This window comes from Falco cherrug, chromosome Z (assembly GCF_023634085.1).
Source record: "Falco cherrug isolate bFalChe1 chromosome Z, bFalChe1.pri, whole genome shotgun sequence".
Lineage (NCBI taxonomy): Eukaryota > Metazoa > Chordata > Aves > Falconiformes > Falconidae > Falco > Falco cherrug.
In genome coordinates, this window is record NC_073720.1 from 44,358,667 (window position 1) to 44,376,145 (window position 17,479).

At 42.3% G+C, this 17,479-nt stretch overlaps 1 protein-coding gene across 6 annotated transcripts in view; it reads right to left on the bottom strand.

The window, feature by feature from the left end:
• TUT7 (terminal uridylyl transferase 7) overlaps positions 1-13,234 on the bottom strand; it is a 42,493-nt gene extending 29,259 nt beyond the window's left edge. For 2 of the 6 annotated variants that reach the window (XR_003560866.2, XM_014281704.3), the window contains exons 1-7: positions 10,085-12,408; positions 5,451-5,623; positions 4,796-4,912; positions 3,609-3,786; positions 3,085-3,173; positions 2,010-2,061; positions 167-236 (exon numbers count right to left, since the gene is read on the bottom strand). Coding sequence is in view for 5 of the 6 variants with exons in the window: in XM_014281704.3 (XP_014137179.2) it covers positions 167-236; positions 2,010-2,061; positions 3,085-3,173; positions 3,609-3,786; positions 4,796-4,912; positions 5,451-5,623; positions 10,085-10,580 (1,175 nt within the window). In the remaining variant the exon portion in view is untranslated. Of the gene's footprint in view, positions 1-166; positions 237-2,009; positions 2,062-3,084; positions 3,174-3,608; positions 3,787-4,795; positions 4,913-5,450; positions 5,624-6,541; positions 6,674-10,084; positions 12,409-13,136 lie in introns of those variants that run through there. The other 4 variants (XM_055698395.1, XM_055698396.1, XM_055698398.1 and 1 more) reach the window with 4 other exon arrangements.
• Between the last annotated feature and the right edge of the window lie 4,245 nt (positions 13,235-17,479).

The following is a 17,479-nucleotide window of genomic DNA, read 5'->3' on the forward strand; positions in this document are numbered from 1 at the left end:
CCCTTACCCTCTTATTCTAGGCTAGGAATGACTTGCCCATGAGTTAGTTTGTTTCAAGATCCATGGATATGTAATAATTTAGTACAGAAACGTCATTTTTCTGATGCTGGTACATATAATTTACATTGCTATATACTATTAGAACACACAAAGTGACAACCGAGACCTTTGCTTTTCTCTGCACACCACCACTGGTATTCTAGCATGGAAATCTGCATCAACTTCCGTAAAGGATTCTAGGTGGGAGAAAGAAAAAGAAGAAGCCACGTTAAGCATGGTGGTGACAAAAAATATGTTGAACTGGATGCAACTAGAGAAGTATAGCTAGAACCTCAACTTCTTAATATAATGACTAATTTTGAGACAAATAACAGTACATCTGATAAATTAATCCTGTCACTTTTAAAACAAGTTTTTCATGTGATGAGTATGGTCTATACTCTATGATAAGCACTGGTAAGAAAATACTCAAGAAAAAAGGAACTTCTCAAAATTCATATACACTGTATGTATAATTAAGTAGGTATATTTTGTTGAAGTGCTGGCTTCAGTAATCCAGGCATACAGACAGACCAATAACATCTATAAAAAAAAAATTAGTGTAAGAGATGAAAGACACAGAACGTTATGTCAGTACTACACATAAAGAAAATATCGAAGTTTATTTTCCCTGGCAATCTAAAAATGCTCTGTGTAAGCACAGAACAGGCTTACTGGCACAATGTAATGTCTTCTTGCGATGCTTAATTTTTTATATTTTCCTCTTACTCTTTATATAGTATTCCAAATACAATTCAGCTACATTTTTATCTTAACTCTAAAAAGTAGAGATGCCACTGCAGTCTTCGCCAAACGAAGTTTACTGATCCAAACTGGCCTTTTTTTTTTTTGAGGCCTTATTGTTTCACTCAGCCAGGTAGAAAGGAAACTATGAAACAATTTTAGATATTCAAGTCAGAAATCCTGAAATGACAAGGTCTTCTTGATGTTACCTAACCAGCTGAACACTTTGCTACTTTGAAAAACATCTTGTTTCTACCACTGGGGTACCTCAAACACCTAATGCTCTGTGCCTTTATCTTCTGACACACAGAAAAAGGCTTTGCATTAAATGTTAATTGCTTGCTTTCAAGACATGTTAGCGATCCTAACTTCTTATGGGATCTGGGTCTTCATTCTCCTAGTCTGGTTGAACAATAACCCCATTCTCAAAGACAATAATGGTCATTTGACCAGAGCAGAAGCAGCACATACAATGGGTGTGGGGGTGGCAATGAGAAAAATGTAGGTCAGTAAATATATGCACGTTTTATATACACGTTTGGAACCATACAGTCTGATTTCCCAACTGCAGGCATAAAGCAAGGCAAGAGAGTAATAAAGCTATTTTTTTGCAATCTGCATTTAAAAAGACAGAGTTTGCTTTCCATCTTTTAATTTTTTTTGCCTGCACGTGATTGAATTTGTTTAAGTGCATTCTTTTTTAAAGGTCTTAAACTTTACTTGCCTGTATTAATGCATAGAGTTGTATTCATTACCTGAAAAAAACCCCATGTGTCTGTGTGCAGCCATCTGTACATGGTCTCACTGTACTAACGGGCATGTGCCCATAATTATACAAAGAGAGACCACAACCTGACAGTATGTTACCAAGTTTCTGATCACGTTAGAAGAACTTAGGCTACTTTCTGTACTATACATAGCTAATAGAGTAGTCTTGGGGAAGAAAGGCAGCACAGTCTACCTTAAGTTTAATGACATCTTCACTTATAATGTAGAAGAAAACCTTCCAATAGGAATTTCTCATATCAACACAAATGATGGGACTTCAATAATCATAAAACTGAATATCAAATAGTTCTGTCAATGTATTATTTCCTGCAGTATTTTTAAGTCTGACTTCTTTCTAAAAAAAGAAGAGCATGTGGTTTACCTGTTCAGAGTTGGAATTCAACAATACTAAGCAGTAACAGTTTAATGCAATCGAGAAAGCAGCAACTTTTTCTTACCACTGTTCTGGAGACTTTCTTGCACAAGCAGGAGAACATCTGGTTGAGTCATCTGTCAATACAAGTAATAAAGCTGTTTTCATAGCTGTCAAAGTGGTGATTTCCCACAATTAAAAAAAATACAATTTAAAACATCGTCCATTAGGCCACTTTTGTTGTCTTCCAGAGAAGGCAGCAAGAAGGAAACAAAGTTACAGCATCTGAGAAAAAACTTCTTAGTCCTTGGCTATCCCTAAATTGTATCAAAAGAAACACAAACTGCTTATTTTTAAGAAAAACATAAAATCCTGAAGTAATTGTAAGTAACGCTATTTTTACCTCTATCACAGACTTTGTTGTGAGAAAAACACACCACCATAAATACTGTTTCACTGTGCTTAAATATGACTGCCTTCTGACAGTGGATCTACCTTATGTCAAAGATTGGAATCGTAGCTTTGCTAAGTTATATGCACTTGAATAATTCTTTTTTTCTCTGCAACATTGCCATCTTTGTTTCTTAGAGGAAATGCAAAATTCTAACTAAGACTGCCAATTCAACTACAGCAGGAATAAGTTAGAGTACGGAATCAAAATTTCTTCACAGTCTTTCTTTTCCATGTTCAAGCACAAAGTTGTTATGCTAGTTGTTTCTATACAAATCAAGACTTTAAATTACTTCACATAGAAATGACATGATGGGTTCATGGCTGAAAAATAACCTAGCAATCGAACTCCAATGTGCATATATCGATACAGAAACAAGACCATGGAAGTGCTATTTATTCCAGATATAAGAGAAGCTAAATAATGACCTGCCTCATGGGACTTCTAGGAATACAGATGTTTGGAGTGTTTTTTTCAGAAGAAAGATTCAATAAAACAGAAAGCTGTATTGTACTGCCTGACCACTACTGCTGTATGAAGCCAGGAATATTATTTTAAGACCATTTTAATGTGCTAGCTCTGTTTTACCTTATGCATTTTCATAAAAAGTGCTACCACCACACTGCAAGTTATATTTAAACAATCATCTACATAAAGTTGCAAACATTCAAACCCATTTAGACCTACTTAATAAAAGGGTCTTACTTACATTGGCAGGAAACTGGATATCTATGTTTATGTCTGAAGTTTTGAAACCAAATCTGCTATAGGAGGAGCCATACAATCTTAATGAGCACTCTGTAACAAAAAGAATTATACTGCATTTACTCTATACCTGATTTTAAATGTGCAGTAGCTACTTCACACCATTGTCACTAGATCTTAAACCTACATCTAGTTTTGAGAACCACAGGAAAGGAAGAAGGGTATTCTGACAGCAGAGAACTGTGTTAGTAAATCCTGCCTTTCATGCTGTTGTTTGTAAAGGCTTTCATGAAGGTCAAATGCCCATGTCCTGTTCATCTTCACCTTTTACGACAGGTCCATTTGGGTCATGAGCACCATTGTAATTTAATTCTCTGATACAGGGTTATACTGTCACATGTCATTCAACAAACTAGAAACAAAATACACTGTTTTAGAACTTCGCTAGCCAAGATTTTCACTTTAAAAAACCCCAAACAGCTCATGAAGTTGGCATATCTAGCATCCAAAACAAATTGTAAATAATACCTGGCAATTTCTGATGCAGTAAATTTTCCATCACTGTTTTAATGCTGAGCCTTTCTTCTAGATCTTCCTTATTTAAGCCAAACTCCTGCACTACATTTTCAATAGCAACACCAATCGCTTGTATCTGGGAAGGTGTTGCAGGAGGCAGAGCAGTCAGCAGCTGTTCTTCTTGCTTTTCCTTTAAAGATAGTAAGACTGATGTTTTAATGATTTTCTTGAGTTGCTTAATGTGCTAGAATTAATGCCTGCAACTCAACACAAGTAACACCACCACAGGTTTTCCAGATAATGGAAGTCATTCGAAGCAAGAACACCGAGTATGACATTGTGACAGGTATAAAAAATCAGATATTCCAGGAGGCTTCAGTAATGTGTATATATATACATGTATTTGGAACATTAAAAAAAGTCACCAATTCTTTCATCATCTGTTTACTGGGAAACAGCAGGATTTAAAGAGGAAGAAACAGAACACCTACAGAAGACAAATAGTTATGTCCACTTCAAGGTGATTAAATAGAAGGTACAGAAGATATTTAATTAAAACAAGAAAGTAAAATTGAGATTATGCTGGAAGTTATTTTCATGTTATTGTTCAAAACAAACCTATTTTCCTTACAGATAAACAAGTCTGTAATACTGCACAGCTTCTTAACTTTTACACTATTTCTGAATTTACATCTTTACCCTAACATATGTATTATAATTTCTAATATGCTATACCAACTGTATTTGCTTATTGCTACCCCCTCATTGCTCTAGACTTGATCAAAACTCTTCAGTGTTGAAATAGGCCAATGAAATATACTCTAAGAAGAATACACAACTAGTCTACAAGAATTACAGAACAGCAAAACAGAAGAGTCAGTTGGAACAAATTTTTTATCATACTTCAGTCAACAGTAACCGAATATTACTGAGTTATCCTTTAAATGAGGACTTCTTTTAATAATAATAGGCATGAACAAGTACAAATTAAATACCGAAGCCGAGGGTGAAGCAAAGCCCTGGTCACGAGTTTACTCTTTCTACCACTATCACCAAGTAGTGGTATTTTTAATAAGATTCAAACACAGCAGAAACTAAATGAGTAATGATTTTAGAAGCAGTGCAGTTTCATTGTTATTAGTAGGGTAAGGACAGTTTCATAAATCTGCATTTTATATTTTTTCTTGTCCTTAACTCACCTTTAGGCTTTTCTTGTGTCTTTTCTCTTTAATATGCTTATGAGCAAAAGCCACAGACTCAATCAAAACATCACATAATTTGCAGGTGTATTTTGCTGATGGGTAGCTTCGAGGCTGCTAAAATAAAGATAGTAAAAAACCTCTAAAATACAGAAAGATATCACCTTCATTTCATTCAATACCTTTGCTAAGTTGAATGCGTAATACTCTGAAATCTAGAAATACTCACTTTAGCTTTCCTAACTTCACATATCAAATACAATGCCAGAAGAATGGTTGTATCGGGTCAGTCAAGCCCAAGGCCTTGTCTTTTACAGTAAAAAATACCCAGTGCCCATGAAAGAATATATTAACCGAACAAACATACAATAAAACTTTTTTTTGGTTCACTGCATCAGTATCTAGTGATCTGATGATACTGCTAACTAAAGGAGCAGCCATTTCTTGTGCTTAAATTGCTGCCAAACTAAGATTTACCAGAGTAAAAAAACTCCAAAGGATAACCTGCCTTCTCTTGACAATTAGCAGCACCCACTTTGTACATTAAGTCAGTTCTATAACTGGACTTCTTACTTACAGAAATTGCTCAAAGTGTACCCTCTATATTGTATTCACAGACAAAAGGAGAGGTCTATACAAGTAAAGACAGTGGCACCTTCTTCAGTCTATAAATGCTGTCTCGCTTCAATCGTTCTTCAGCTTGCTGCAACCCTAGAAGTTCTTTTGCCGACAGCACAGATTCATCTATGACTGGACCATCCACTTCATCTTGATCACACTCATCTTTTCTAGTTCTTCTCAGTCTTCTTGGTTTCCTAAACTTCATTTCTTACAAAGAGTCATGAGAGCAAATATGTCAAGTAACTTCAGGATACCACACAGCATTTTGATTTTTTTTCTTTAATTACCATTCCACTAATGTGGGAGCCTAAAGATACAAATCATCTTTCCTGCATGGTTTCATCATCTGTTCTGTGCAAGTCTAAAAATAGCAAAAGCATGTACTTGTGTCATAACCTAATACCTTTGTTTCAAACTACTAAAAAAACCACTAATCTGTCCTATTGAAGGCATTGATGTTATTTAGATAGCTTTGATAAACAATTCTTTTGGCAAAAATTTAAAACTAAAGGCAATAGGTTTTACTGCCTAGTTGAGACATACCTGCATGTCATTATAACGAACAGGTAGAATACATCCAAAGATTTCAGGATGCCTGGTCAGGCTTAGGTAGATGAACAAGCTAGAAAGTGAACTGATCTACAGACCACTATGAATATCACAGAATTGGTGAGTGTAGATCAATCTTAATGATTTGTAAGAGCTAACAGCACTATGATGTAGCACTGCCACATCTTAACTGACACAGAACAATTTATTATCACCAGCAGTAATTGTCTGTTAATGTCACTTGCCTTCCAATTAAATCAGAATATAGATCAGTATTGCCTTCACATTATTAAATAGACCCAGCCCTATTGGCTACACAAGTCAATAAATAACGAACTTGTTAAGTATCTTCAGACATTGCTTAATAAAACTGTAAAACTGGCAGAATAAACAGGCTTAGAAAGCTTGTATGTTTACAGCAACAGTTCTGGAACAAATTAATGTAAATATCACTTCTACTCTGCCATCATTTTGAAGCAGAAATTGCTACTGGTCCAAAGAATACCTGTAAAAATCACCTCAGGAATGAATATACACAGGACAGATTTTCACACATTACTTCAGGTCACACCTTACCTTTCACCTGAACAGCTATACAGGATGTCCAGATACATAGAATTTCCAAAGTTCCCTGCTTCCGAGAAAGTTTATGCAACTTCCTTAGGCTCCAAACCCCTTATTATAGCATGTTTTCATTTGTAATAATCACTTAGGAAAAAAAAAATCAAAACTGCTTTACCAAATACATTTACAAAGTTTCTTTTCCATGACCACTATTTTTGTCTCTAGTAATTGGCAAAGGGAAACAACCTGGTTGTCTATTTTCAACCAGTTGTTGAAACCAGTTCAATGATCAACCTGCATGTGCTGGTGGTATAAACAGGACCAGGACAAGAATGTTACTATTTCTTTCAGCAGCAGCACAAGTTTATTCTGGAATAAACAGCACTAAGGTTTAATAGCTTGCAGGGACAGTACTCCAAAGGAAGCTCTGAAGAGCAGAAACAAGTCTGAGTTTCTGAGCTTTACATATCCCTTCCATGTTTCACACTATCCTGTTCAAAATCCTAAAACCAGCCACAGTTGTTTGACTACATTTTTACTGGTCAGTGTAGATAGAACTTGGAGAAAAGTGTGTATTAAATTAATATCTTTGCAGGAAAGCATGTGACAACTACCTACTAACCAATTATTTCTGTTACCACTAAGTAACTTAAAAATTACAAAGTGAATCAATACTTCCGATATTTAGTACTTACAGCACTGACAATCTAATTATAGGTTAATGACTAAATAAAGGCAAGTTAAATTTTAAGCTCCTGCAGAAAAATCAGTGTCTCGGAGATTCCGTAAACTTCCTTATGAGCTACAGTAAAAGGGCATAAAGGAAAGGGACAACTGCACAGACGATTTCAAGTAAAAGGAAATGCTACAAGAAACATTTTCAGTAATTGTTTGCTACTTAACATAGAATTAGAGATTTTGAAGGGACCTCAAGAAGGCAAGCTATGCCATACCTGTGCTTTGCAGCAGGATGAAATAAACTTTGGTCAGCCCTGAGCAATGCTCACACAACCTGTTCTTACAGGCCTTCAGGTACCTACTACGTGAGCTGCCTAGACAACCTCTCCAGTACTTCCCTAGCTTTACCATTAAAAACTTTCCCTTTAATCCTCATCTGAACCTTTCTTGCTCAATTTTAGGCCCATTGCTTTGTGTCTCTGTGGTAGGTTGATCTTGGCTGGATGCCAGGTGACCACCAAGCCACTCTATCGGTCCCTTCCTCGGCAGAACAGGGTGGTGAGAAAATAAGATGGGGAAAAAACCCAACTTGGTGGGTGAAGATAAAGGTAGTTTAATGAAGCAACAGCAAAAATTGTGCATGCAGAAGCAAAGGAAAACAAAAGATGTTATTCTCTACTTATCAGCAGGTCATGTTTAGCCACTTATATAGTGGTTGCTCTGGAAGACAAACATTGTAAATAATGAATGTCCTGCCTTCCTCCTCCTTTCTCTTAGCTTTTGTATCTGAGCAGACATCATATGGTATGGAATATCCTATTGCTCACTTTGGGTCAGCTGTCCTGGCTGTGTGTCCCCCCCCAAGATCTTGCCCACCCCCAGCCTGCTGGTGGTGGTAGTAGAGGTTGGAGAGGCAGCCTTGATGCTGTGCAAGCACAGCTCAGCAGCAGCCAAAGCACTGGTGTGTTATCACCGCCTTCACAGCTATGGACACAAGCACAGCACTGAGGGCTGCTGTGGGGCTTAGCCAGACCCAACGCATCTTTCCAACAGATGAGGCTGTAAGCCAGATATCCTACTTTGTAATAACTTTTCCTTCTTTATTTTTACAGTTGACATTCCTCCTTAAACAATGGCATTTGCATGTGTCTTTTGTATTTCATGCTATACGTAGGTCATTTCTCCAATTGTGCAAAGTTACATTAATTGACCTTCCTGCTTTCCTGCATTCCATTCCTACCAGCTCCATAGCATCTTAAAATTTAAGAGCACACAATTAAAAACCATGCTGTCCACTCATCATCAGTGTAACAAACAGTAGAATTGAACAGAGCAGAATCCCCATAGATGCTTGCTCAATGCTTCCTATAATTTTGACAAAATCTCTGGTAAGCGTTTTCTGAGTATAATTATCTAATCATCTCTGCAAGTCTCTTGTATTAATTCTATCTAGAGAATTTTTCTCTAGTTTACTTACAGAACTGTCACACAACAGTGTCTAAAGTACTACAGTACTACTATTAGCAGTATCTACTAACTGCTTCTCCCATGTCTACAGGGGATTGATCACTATGTTAAAGAAATTATTTAGAAGGACTTGGCATACTTTTTTCTTGATAAAACTATGTTTACTGCTACTTATCTCTTTGCTGCCTTTCAAATACTTATAGCAGGTTACATTATTTGCTTGAGAATGGTTTCCCCAAGATTAAAGTTGCATACCATTTTTTAATTCCATTTTTAAGAGGCACTTGCCCTTTGCTATATGCCAGTAGCTCACTTCTGAATAAATTCACAAGTATGCTTGCCAGTGGTTCCAAAAAACCTACTTCAGTGAGTTCCTGAAGTTTCACAGAAAAAAGTTCATTATAGCCAGCAAATTCAAGAACAAAACTTGTAAAAGCATTCTACTCTGTTCTCTCCTCATCTGAGGTTGAGCTTAAGTGTGCAACTTACTTCTAACAGTGAGAAACACTGGGCACCTGCTCACAGTTTACCTTTTTAGTGACAGCTAATATCAAGGGAAAGGACATTTAACTCCTGGATTTTCTGGCATCAACCAGCAATAACTTTACTTCTCAGCTGGGGGGTAGCCAGAGCAATACTGTCTTTGGTCCTCAGTCTGAACTAAAACAAGACAGACCTCTTGTTAACAGGCAGTTGTTCCATGTTAGCAGCACCTCATCTGCACCTTAGTCTTTCTTAGTTTGTCTAATTATTCTCTTCTTTAAAGTTTCCTCTTTCTGCTTTGATCTACTTACATTTCCTTCTAGTACTCGCATGCAATGAAGATCTTAGGACACTGATCACTTTATCCTCCTTTAGCCTGTTCTCCCTTGCATTTCAATACATAGGGCTTCTAGTCTCATTATTAGTAGCAATTGCCCATAGAGAAGTTCAATATGCATGGACAATTAGTTTTGTGTTACTGCTGTATTACTGTTGCTAGTACTAAGTTCTGGCAGTACCTATGGAGCATTCTTTTCAATCTTCATTAAGATACGTTGTTACAGACCTCACAACTCAAAAATCTTACCATGTTATCAACTTAACTGAAACACCCCTTACCAGCCTGACATATTCAGTCAAATCGTACCTAGAAAACTGCAAACAGGGACACTACACAGATGTTGCAAACCTACTGACTCCTACCACTCATAAACTAACTTACAAAGCCAACAACATTTATAAAGCAAGTTCTGTATCATTTGCTGTAACAACTTGTGTAGAGTGCTACAGTATAGTCAATAGTTTGCAATATGGACAGAACAAAAATGATTTTTTTTGCTTTAACAGTGAATCTTGACATTTCACTTTTCAGTAACAGATAAAGCTACTTTACTGGACAGCTACGTAAAACCAAGCATGTTGATTTACCAGAGTTTCCTTTCTGCGTGTCTGGCACGTCTTCACTCATTAAGTCTTCCTGAACTTGTCGTCTTACATTTCTGTTTCCTGCACCTTCAACTTCATGCAAAGAGTCCTTTCTTGTCCTGCTATGCACAGGAAACCAGGCAACAGATTTGTACTCTCTCCAACTGTCAGAAGTACCATGATGGTCATCAGATACCCACTTCTTCATTTGGTCTCTTTGGGTATCATTTGACTTTGACCCTTGACTGCAAGTCATGTTTTTGAGTGAATATGGGCTATTCAAAAAACTATGTAGCCCTCGCCTGGTACTGTTTCCGCAATAAACCGGTGTTCCCTTTTTCTTCTGCAGGCTAGTATCCTTTTTATTGCTACGTCCATTTCCGTATTCATCCATGACTTGGTAGACTTTCTGCAAGGGACTTCCTTTTAATTCTTCTTGATGTGGAATTTCCTGTTCTTTACCTTGTTTGGCAAAACAAGGTTTTGCAGCTTCTCCCATAGTTATTGCTGTTCAATTTAGCGATTCCACCTAGAAACTAAAAACTTTAAAAGTTGTATTTTAAAATTCATCAAGTGATAAACACTGGTTATTGTTTGTTATGGAAAACTCAACAATCAAAGCCCTAGTTCAGCATACCATAAAGGCAAGCAAGTCTTGGTTGAAAGCAAAATTTGCTCCAACCAAACTCAGCTAGGTTTCTTCTCTTAAAATGTCTAACACCTATGGGTGGATCACAAAATGCAGACACAGCCTATGTCTTTTTTGGACATTAAGGTGTCGCAGTTTAACCCCAGATGGCAACTTAGTACCATGCAGCCACTCACTCACCACTGCCCCCCCACCCCCAACCCCCTGCCAAGGGATGGGAAGAATAATTAGAAAAGATAAAACTGGAGGGTTCAGACAAGAACAGTTTAATAATTGAAATAAAAGAAAATAAATAAACCCCAATAATAATAATAATAGTAACAACAACAACTGTAATGAAAAGGAGGGAGAAGGGGAGAGGAAAAAAAAATCCAAAGGGGAGAAGGGAAAAGACCAAGTGATGAACAATACAATTTGTTCACCTTCTGCTGGTCAATGCTCAGCCAGTCCTCAAGCAGCAATTGGTTGGCCTTGGCCAGCTCGCCCCGGTTTATATACTTAGCATGATGTTATGTTCTATCGAGTGGAATATCTCTTTGGCTAGTTTGGGTCAGCTGTGTCCCCTCCCAGCTTCTTGTGCCCCTCCAGCCCTCTCGCTGGCAAGGCCTGAGAAACCAAAAACTCCTTGACTTGGTACAGACATCAGCCAGCAACAACCAAAACCATCCGTGTGCCATCAACATTGTCCTCACACCAAATCAAAACCACAGCACCGTGCCTGCTACTAAGAAGAAAATTAACTCTGAGCCTGCTGAAACCGGGGCATAAGGACAAGTAACTATTCAAAGTCCACATCAGAGTCTCCACTCAGTATAGGAAAGCTTTGAAAGAATGACTGAGGGGACTCTGTAGTATGTAGAATATGTAGGAAGCAATAACAAGGATGGCCCCAAAACCGTTCTACATCATCTGAATGTTCCCCTTCCTGCACAGTAGACACCGTTCACCTTGTTAAGAATGAAAATTGTGATCAGAGATAGAGATGTAGAAGCTGAGTAGCAATCTGTCTGTCAGGCAAATATGATACAATGATTAAGAAACAATGCTGCACTCCCAGTGCACTCCGAATGTTTTACTTAGACCAGCATTCTGAGGTCTCATGTTACTCAGTATCAAGCACTCGTATTTCAAACTATTTTAGTATTCTCTTATTCTCCAAAAGATCTGGGGTACCAATGCGCCCCTCCTGCCCCAGTCACATCCATGTTCGTAGTGTAAAGCATTTCCAGGGAGCTGTAACTCCAATGTTAGCATAAACCTGTGTGGACTGTGAAAGGGGGGGTTAGCTGGAAGAATCCAGCTAAACACAAGTAAGCAGCAGCGGTCACAACACTGAATATCGTATGATCTAAATACAGCCACATACAACCAACCCAAAAAGGTTATCTCTTTCAAAAGGCATATCCGAGCTTAAGGGTGCAGTGAAGGCTGTAGGGCATTTACAAGAAGCACTTAAACTGCAGGAAATGCCCTTCTGTTGCCGTGAATATGCAAACAGGCTACCTGATTTTCTTAAAATCTCTTTTAAAGTTCTGCAAGCCCCAAAGGCACCCTCGGGGACCTCAGTGGCTGCTTTCTATAGGCTTGAGGCTTTTGGTGTTTATGGCCCACTTAAGGAGAAGAGGTTTTCTGCTCTTGCAGGGGTGACAAAGCAGGCAGGGCTCCTGTCCTGAAGACCGAGTTCAGGAGCCCGAACGCCGCACGGCCGTGGCACCGCAGCGTTCCGGCCGAGCCGAAAGAAGTTTCAAACGCGCAGAGTGAACTTGCTTCCTATTCCAGGAGGGAAACTTCGTCAAACCCGAGTCTCAGAGCAGCCTAAGCCCAGCCCGTTCCAGAGCCGCTCCCGGACGCGGCGCCCCCGGCCCGCCACCACCCGGGCTGCGACAGGCGCCCCGCGGGGCTCCCGGCGGCGGGGGGCTCTGCCTGGCGGGGAATGCCTGCGGCAGCGGCGGGACCCCGCACGGCGCCCCGCGGCACCCCGAGGGCCCGCAGCGCCGGCCAACGCGCCGGCGGGACCCCCGCGGCGGCGTGACGGCACCCGCCTCCGTCACCGCCGCGCAGGAAACGCGCTGCCCGGGCCGGGGCTCCCCTGCTCCCACGCGGCAGCGCCCGGCCCCCTCCTTCGGCGCTCGCCCCGGCTGACGGAGGCCCCCGCCCCGCTCCCGCCTCCCCCCGCACTATCCCTAGGGAACGGCCTAGGGAAGGGCAGCCAGGCGGCCGCTGCAGGGCCGCGGCCCGGACTGCGGCACACCAGCCCCCCGCCCCGCGCAGCCCGACAGCCCGCGGGCGCAGGAGCGGGCGGGCCGCGATCCAGGCCCAGGCGAAGGGGGGAGGACGCCGGGGAGCGCCGCCGGCTGCCGGGGACAGGCTCGCCTGGCCCCCACCTGCCGAGAGAAGGGCACTCACCGGCTGCCGAAGGCCCGCCTGCCACCGTCACCCGGCCATTGTGCGGCGGCGGAAACGACTCCGATCCCTTCTCTCGGCCGATCCGCCCGGGTCTTCCGGCAGCCGGAGCGCGGCCCCGCCCGCCGCCGGGGCGTGGTGGGCCCGGCCCGGCCTTCGTGACCGGCGGGGGAAGCCTCATGCCGGGGCTGGCCGGGCGGGAGGGGCCCGAGCCGGCGTCCGCCCGCGGGGAGCGGGGCCCGCAGCAGCCCCATCCCCAGCGCGGGTCGGCGGGCAGGCGGGCTGCCGGCGGTGGGGGCGTGATGCCGCGGCCGGCCCTGCCAGCGCGGGTCCCTCGGGGGGTGCGGGAAGCGCCTCGCCGTAGCTGGGAGAACGCGGCGAGCAGCGTCCCGTGGAGCCCGGCTACGCTGGTGAGGCTGCTTCGTGCGCTGCGGCCCTCCCGGGAGCGCAGCGGTGAACGCACGGGTTCGGCGTGAGCGATGGCGGAGGCGGCGCGGCGCGGTGCGAGCGGCTGCTGCGGAGCGACCCTCGCCCGCCCCGCCCGCCGGGGCGCCGCTGGGTGCCGGGCCCAGCCCCGTGTCACACCAGCCGCCCCGGTGGAAGCGGCTAACTAACGTTCAGAGCAATTGATTCACCATAGACAAGCACACGAATTACAGCAAGTGGGAAAAGGCGGGGCAGGTGGGGAAGCAGACACAGACCTGGCTTCCTCTAGAGGAAAAGCTTGTACTCCCCTTACTATTGGATTAAGTAACCAGTGTATTTTGTGAATACTGCTTGCACCTGCTCAGCCTCTTCCACTTACAGCTTCCTCATGTTCCTGTTTGCCCTCTTAGTTACTTAATTTCTGCCCAGCTCAGGAAAGTCTCTTCCTACTGCTGCTTTGCTTCCATCACTATGGGAAAGAGGCGCTTTTAAACCACTGCATGAGATGGTCCTCGTAAGAATTCATCTCCCCACCCCAATCCAGACCTCCTCAGCAAAATGTGTGAAAATATATGGATTTTGAAGGGAGGTAAATAGCAGAGACTTCCCAAAATTACTTACGTTACCTCTCAGAGACAGGGCGTTACAGTTTTGTAGCCTGGTGCTTAGCATGAGCACTTCAAAATTACTTTTGCTTTCCCCTACGTGACCCCTTCAAAATAAGAAAAGCCTCCTGGCAAGATACTCTCTGGCAAGGGCCTGTCATGGAAGGATAGCTTAACTTACCAAAACGACTGCTGTGAGCAGATGTGGCTGGGTGCCAAACACAGAAAGTTTCTGAGCCCTGTCCTTCCTCCTTCTTCCGTAAAACTGTTTGAGTGGCTGCAGGCTCTGCACATTTCGTGTCGTATTGACTGTGGTGGGTCAAACAATGTTTGGTTTTATGGAAGTTCCTCACCAGCACACCCATGCAAGACTGCCTCCTGTTATTTTTATGAAACTAAAATTCCTGTTGTTTTTGTGAAACTCTCGGATTTCAACTAGGTGGATAATTGTATGCTCAAAGACTAGCAATTTCTATGATCAGACAAATACAAGAGGAAGTGAGCTAAAAGGGTCATATGTCCTAAATACCATGATACTTGGAAGAGCCAAACTTTGATTAGCTGAGATTTTTTCTAAATGGTTAGCATGATGACCCGATTAGCTTTTGTGAGGAAAAGTAAACTTAGCAGACCAAATACAAATCTACTGAAAGGGGAAAGAGAATTAGCAGATCTTGCTAAATTTGCCGTGAAAAAAAGAAAATGAGAGAAATTGAAAAATATTAAAGAAATACAACTCGCTAGACCAAATAACATGAGACCATATAAATTATAAGGCTGACCTTAATGAACAAATCACAGAATCTTATTTTATTTCTGAAGACATGCATTCTTTGGAATGTCTTGAGTGTGGATCTTGAATCTGCCAGACTTCTTGCTCCATCTTAAAGCAAGTTGTTACATTTCCAGTTTCTCTGTAGCTACTTTTATTTAGCTCAAACAAGTATTTAGTACATCTTTTATATAGGTGGGGTTTTTTTTGGGGGGTGGGGTGGGTGGGTGGGGGTTTGTGTGCTGTATAACACACACTGCTTTCTTTTAGGAAAGCTTGCCCATCAAGAAAAAAAAAAGACTGAAGTTTTCTGTGAGATAAACTGGCCCAATCTGGGGACAGAAACCTGTCATACTGGTGCTAATGGGTTTGGGATTGCCAGGCATAGGCGTGGTAGGAAGCAGAGGTGGAGTGCCTGTTTTTGCTATGACTCAGCCATCTCTTGGAGCCCCACCCCATACCTATTGACTTTGACACCTCAGCATTTCACTGTTGCAACACTTTACAACTTGAAAAGCTAAGTATTGAAAATGTTGCTGCCTGTTTGCGTCTGTGGAAGACAGCATCCCTTTGCAGCTAAGTCACAAAACCTGTCTGCCAGATACTTTAAGGTGAGATTTTCCTGAATGCAGTGGAGCTGACCCATTTACACTGGAAAAGAGCTTGGTCCAGCAATACCTTGCCCCAGTTCAGCAGCCCAGATGGTTTTGCCTCTACTCTGCCAGCTGGCTTCTTCTGTCACTGTAGCCCCTGCCCCAGAGCGTTTTTCACCACCTGTGAGTCAGTTTAGAGATAAAATACTGGCCATTTTTCTCTTCAGCAGTATCTAAAGCCAACTGGATGGCTTTCACTTCTGCAAGCTGACTCAATTTAAGTTTTCCTTCAGCAGTTTCTGCAACTTGTTTTGTAGGACTCCGTACAGCAGCTTTCTACCCTTGGCATTTTCCCACAGTATGACAGGATCCATCTGCAAACAGGGCATACTGCTTTGTGGTTTTCGTAATTTATTTTACAGTGGGGCTTCTTCAACATGTGTTACCTTCTTTGACAACACTGAAGTTTCAGCCCTCTGCCTGGTCCATGACCATTTGCAGGATTCCTGGACAGTCAAGGTTTCCTGTTTGAACTTGTTGCATTATCAGGGCAGCCCATTTACTACATGTAGCATCAGTTGCACGATGAGTAGAGGGGACCCTCTTTGAACATCCACCCCAGCACAGGCAACTGAGGGGCCAAAAGGAATTGTGCTTCAGTACCAACTATTTCTGAAGTGGCTCAAATTCCTCCATGTGCTGCTAATGCTTCTTTTTCAGTTGGAGGATAATGGAATTCAGATCTCCAGCTCCAAAGCCCTAGAGGTTGACTTTGAGTCTCTCCAGGTGCTTTCTGCCAGAGGCTCCAGGTGGGGCTGTTATCCCTGGCTGAGATGTAAAGCACATTTTTCACATCTTGTCCTGTGTGGACTAGCCCAAATGCTGCATTAACTGTCTCCTGTTTAGTTTGTTCAAAGGCTCAGGGACCCATTCAAAGTCCTTCTTCTTCCAGGTCACTCAATAAAGAAGGCTTATGATCAGACTATAACCTGGAATATACCTTCTCCAAAACCACACATCTAAGAAAGCTTATGTTTCTTTGTCTTAGTAGAGATATAGTTATTTTATTGATCACATCTGCTGGGAGATGATGATGCCCATCTTGCCATCTTATTTCTAAAAACTGGATCACCTGTGCATGTCCTTTGACCTTGCTTTGCTTTATAGCAACACCACCTTTCAAAAGAATCTGGATTATTCTTCTCTCCTTCTCAAATGCTTTCTGCATGGTATTGCCCCACAAGTGATCTCACCAATGTACTATAGGTGTTGGCAAGCACCACCCTGTTCCAGTGCAGTCTGTAGCAGTCCACGGCAGATGGTAGGGCTGTGTTTCTACCCCTGGGGCAGTCGATTCCAGGTGTACTGGATGCCCCTCCACGTGAAAGCAAACCATGGCCTGCACTCTGCTGTCAAAGGGGTCAAGAAAAATCCATTAGTGGTACCACTGGCTGCATACTGTTTGATGGCCTTTGACTCCAGTTCATATGGGAGTTCTTGCATGTCTTGCATGGCAGCACTCAGTGGCAATGTGGCTTTGTTCAGGCCACAGTAGTCCACTGTTAGCTTCCACTCTCTGTTAGATTTTTGCACTGATATATGGGACTATTAAAGGGCGAATGAGTCTTACTGGTCACTCCTTGGCTCTCCAGTTGTTTGATCAGCTTATGGATGGGAACCAGGGAGTCTCCACTGGTATGGTATTGTCACTGGTGCACTCTCATGGTAGCAATATCTACTTGCTGTTCTTTAACTTGCAGCAGCCCCACAACAAATGGATCCTCTGAGAGACCAGGCAAGATAGACAGCTGTTTAATCTTCTCCATACTCAAGCTGGCTATACCAAAAGCTCACCGGTATCTTTTTGGGTCCTTGAAGTACACTCTGCTGAGGTAGCCTATGCCAAGGATACATGGAGCCTTCAGACCAGTCACAAGAGGATGCTTTTGC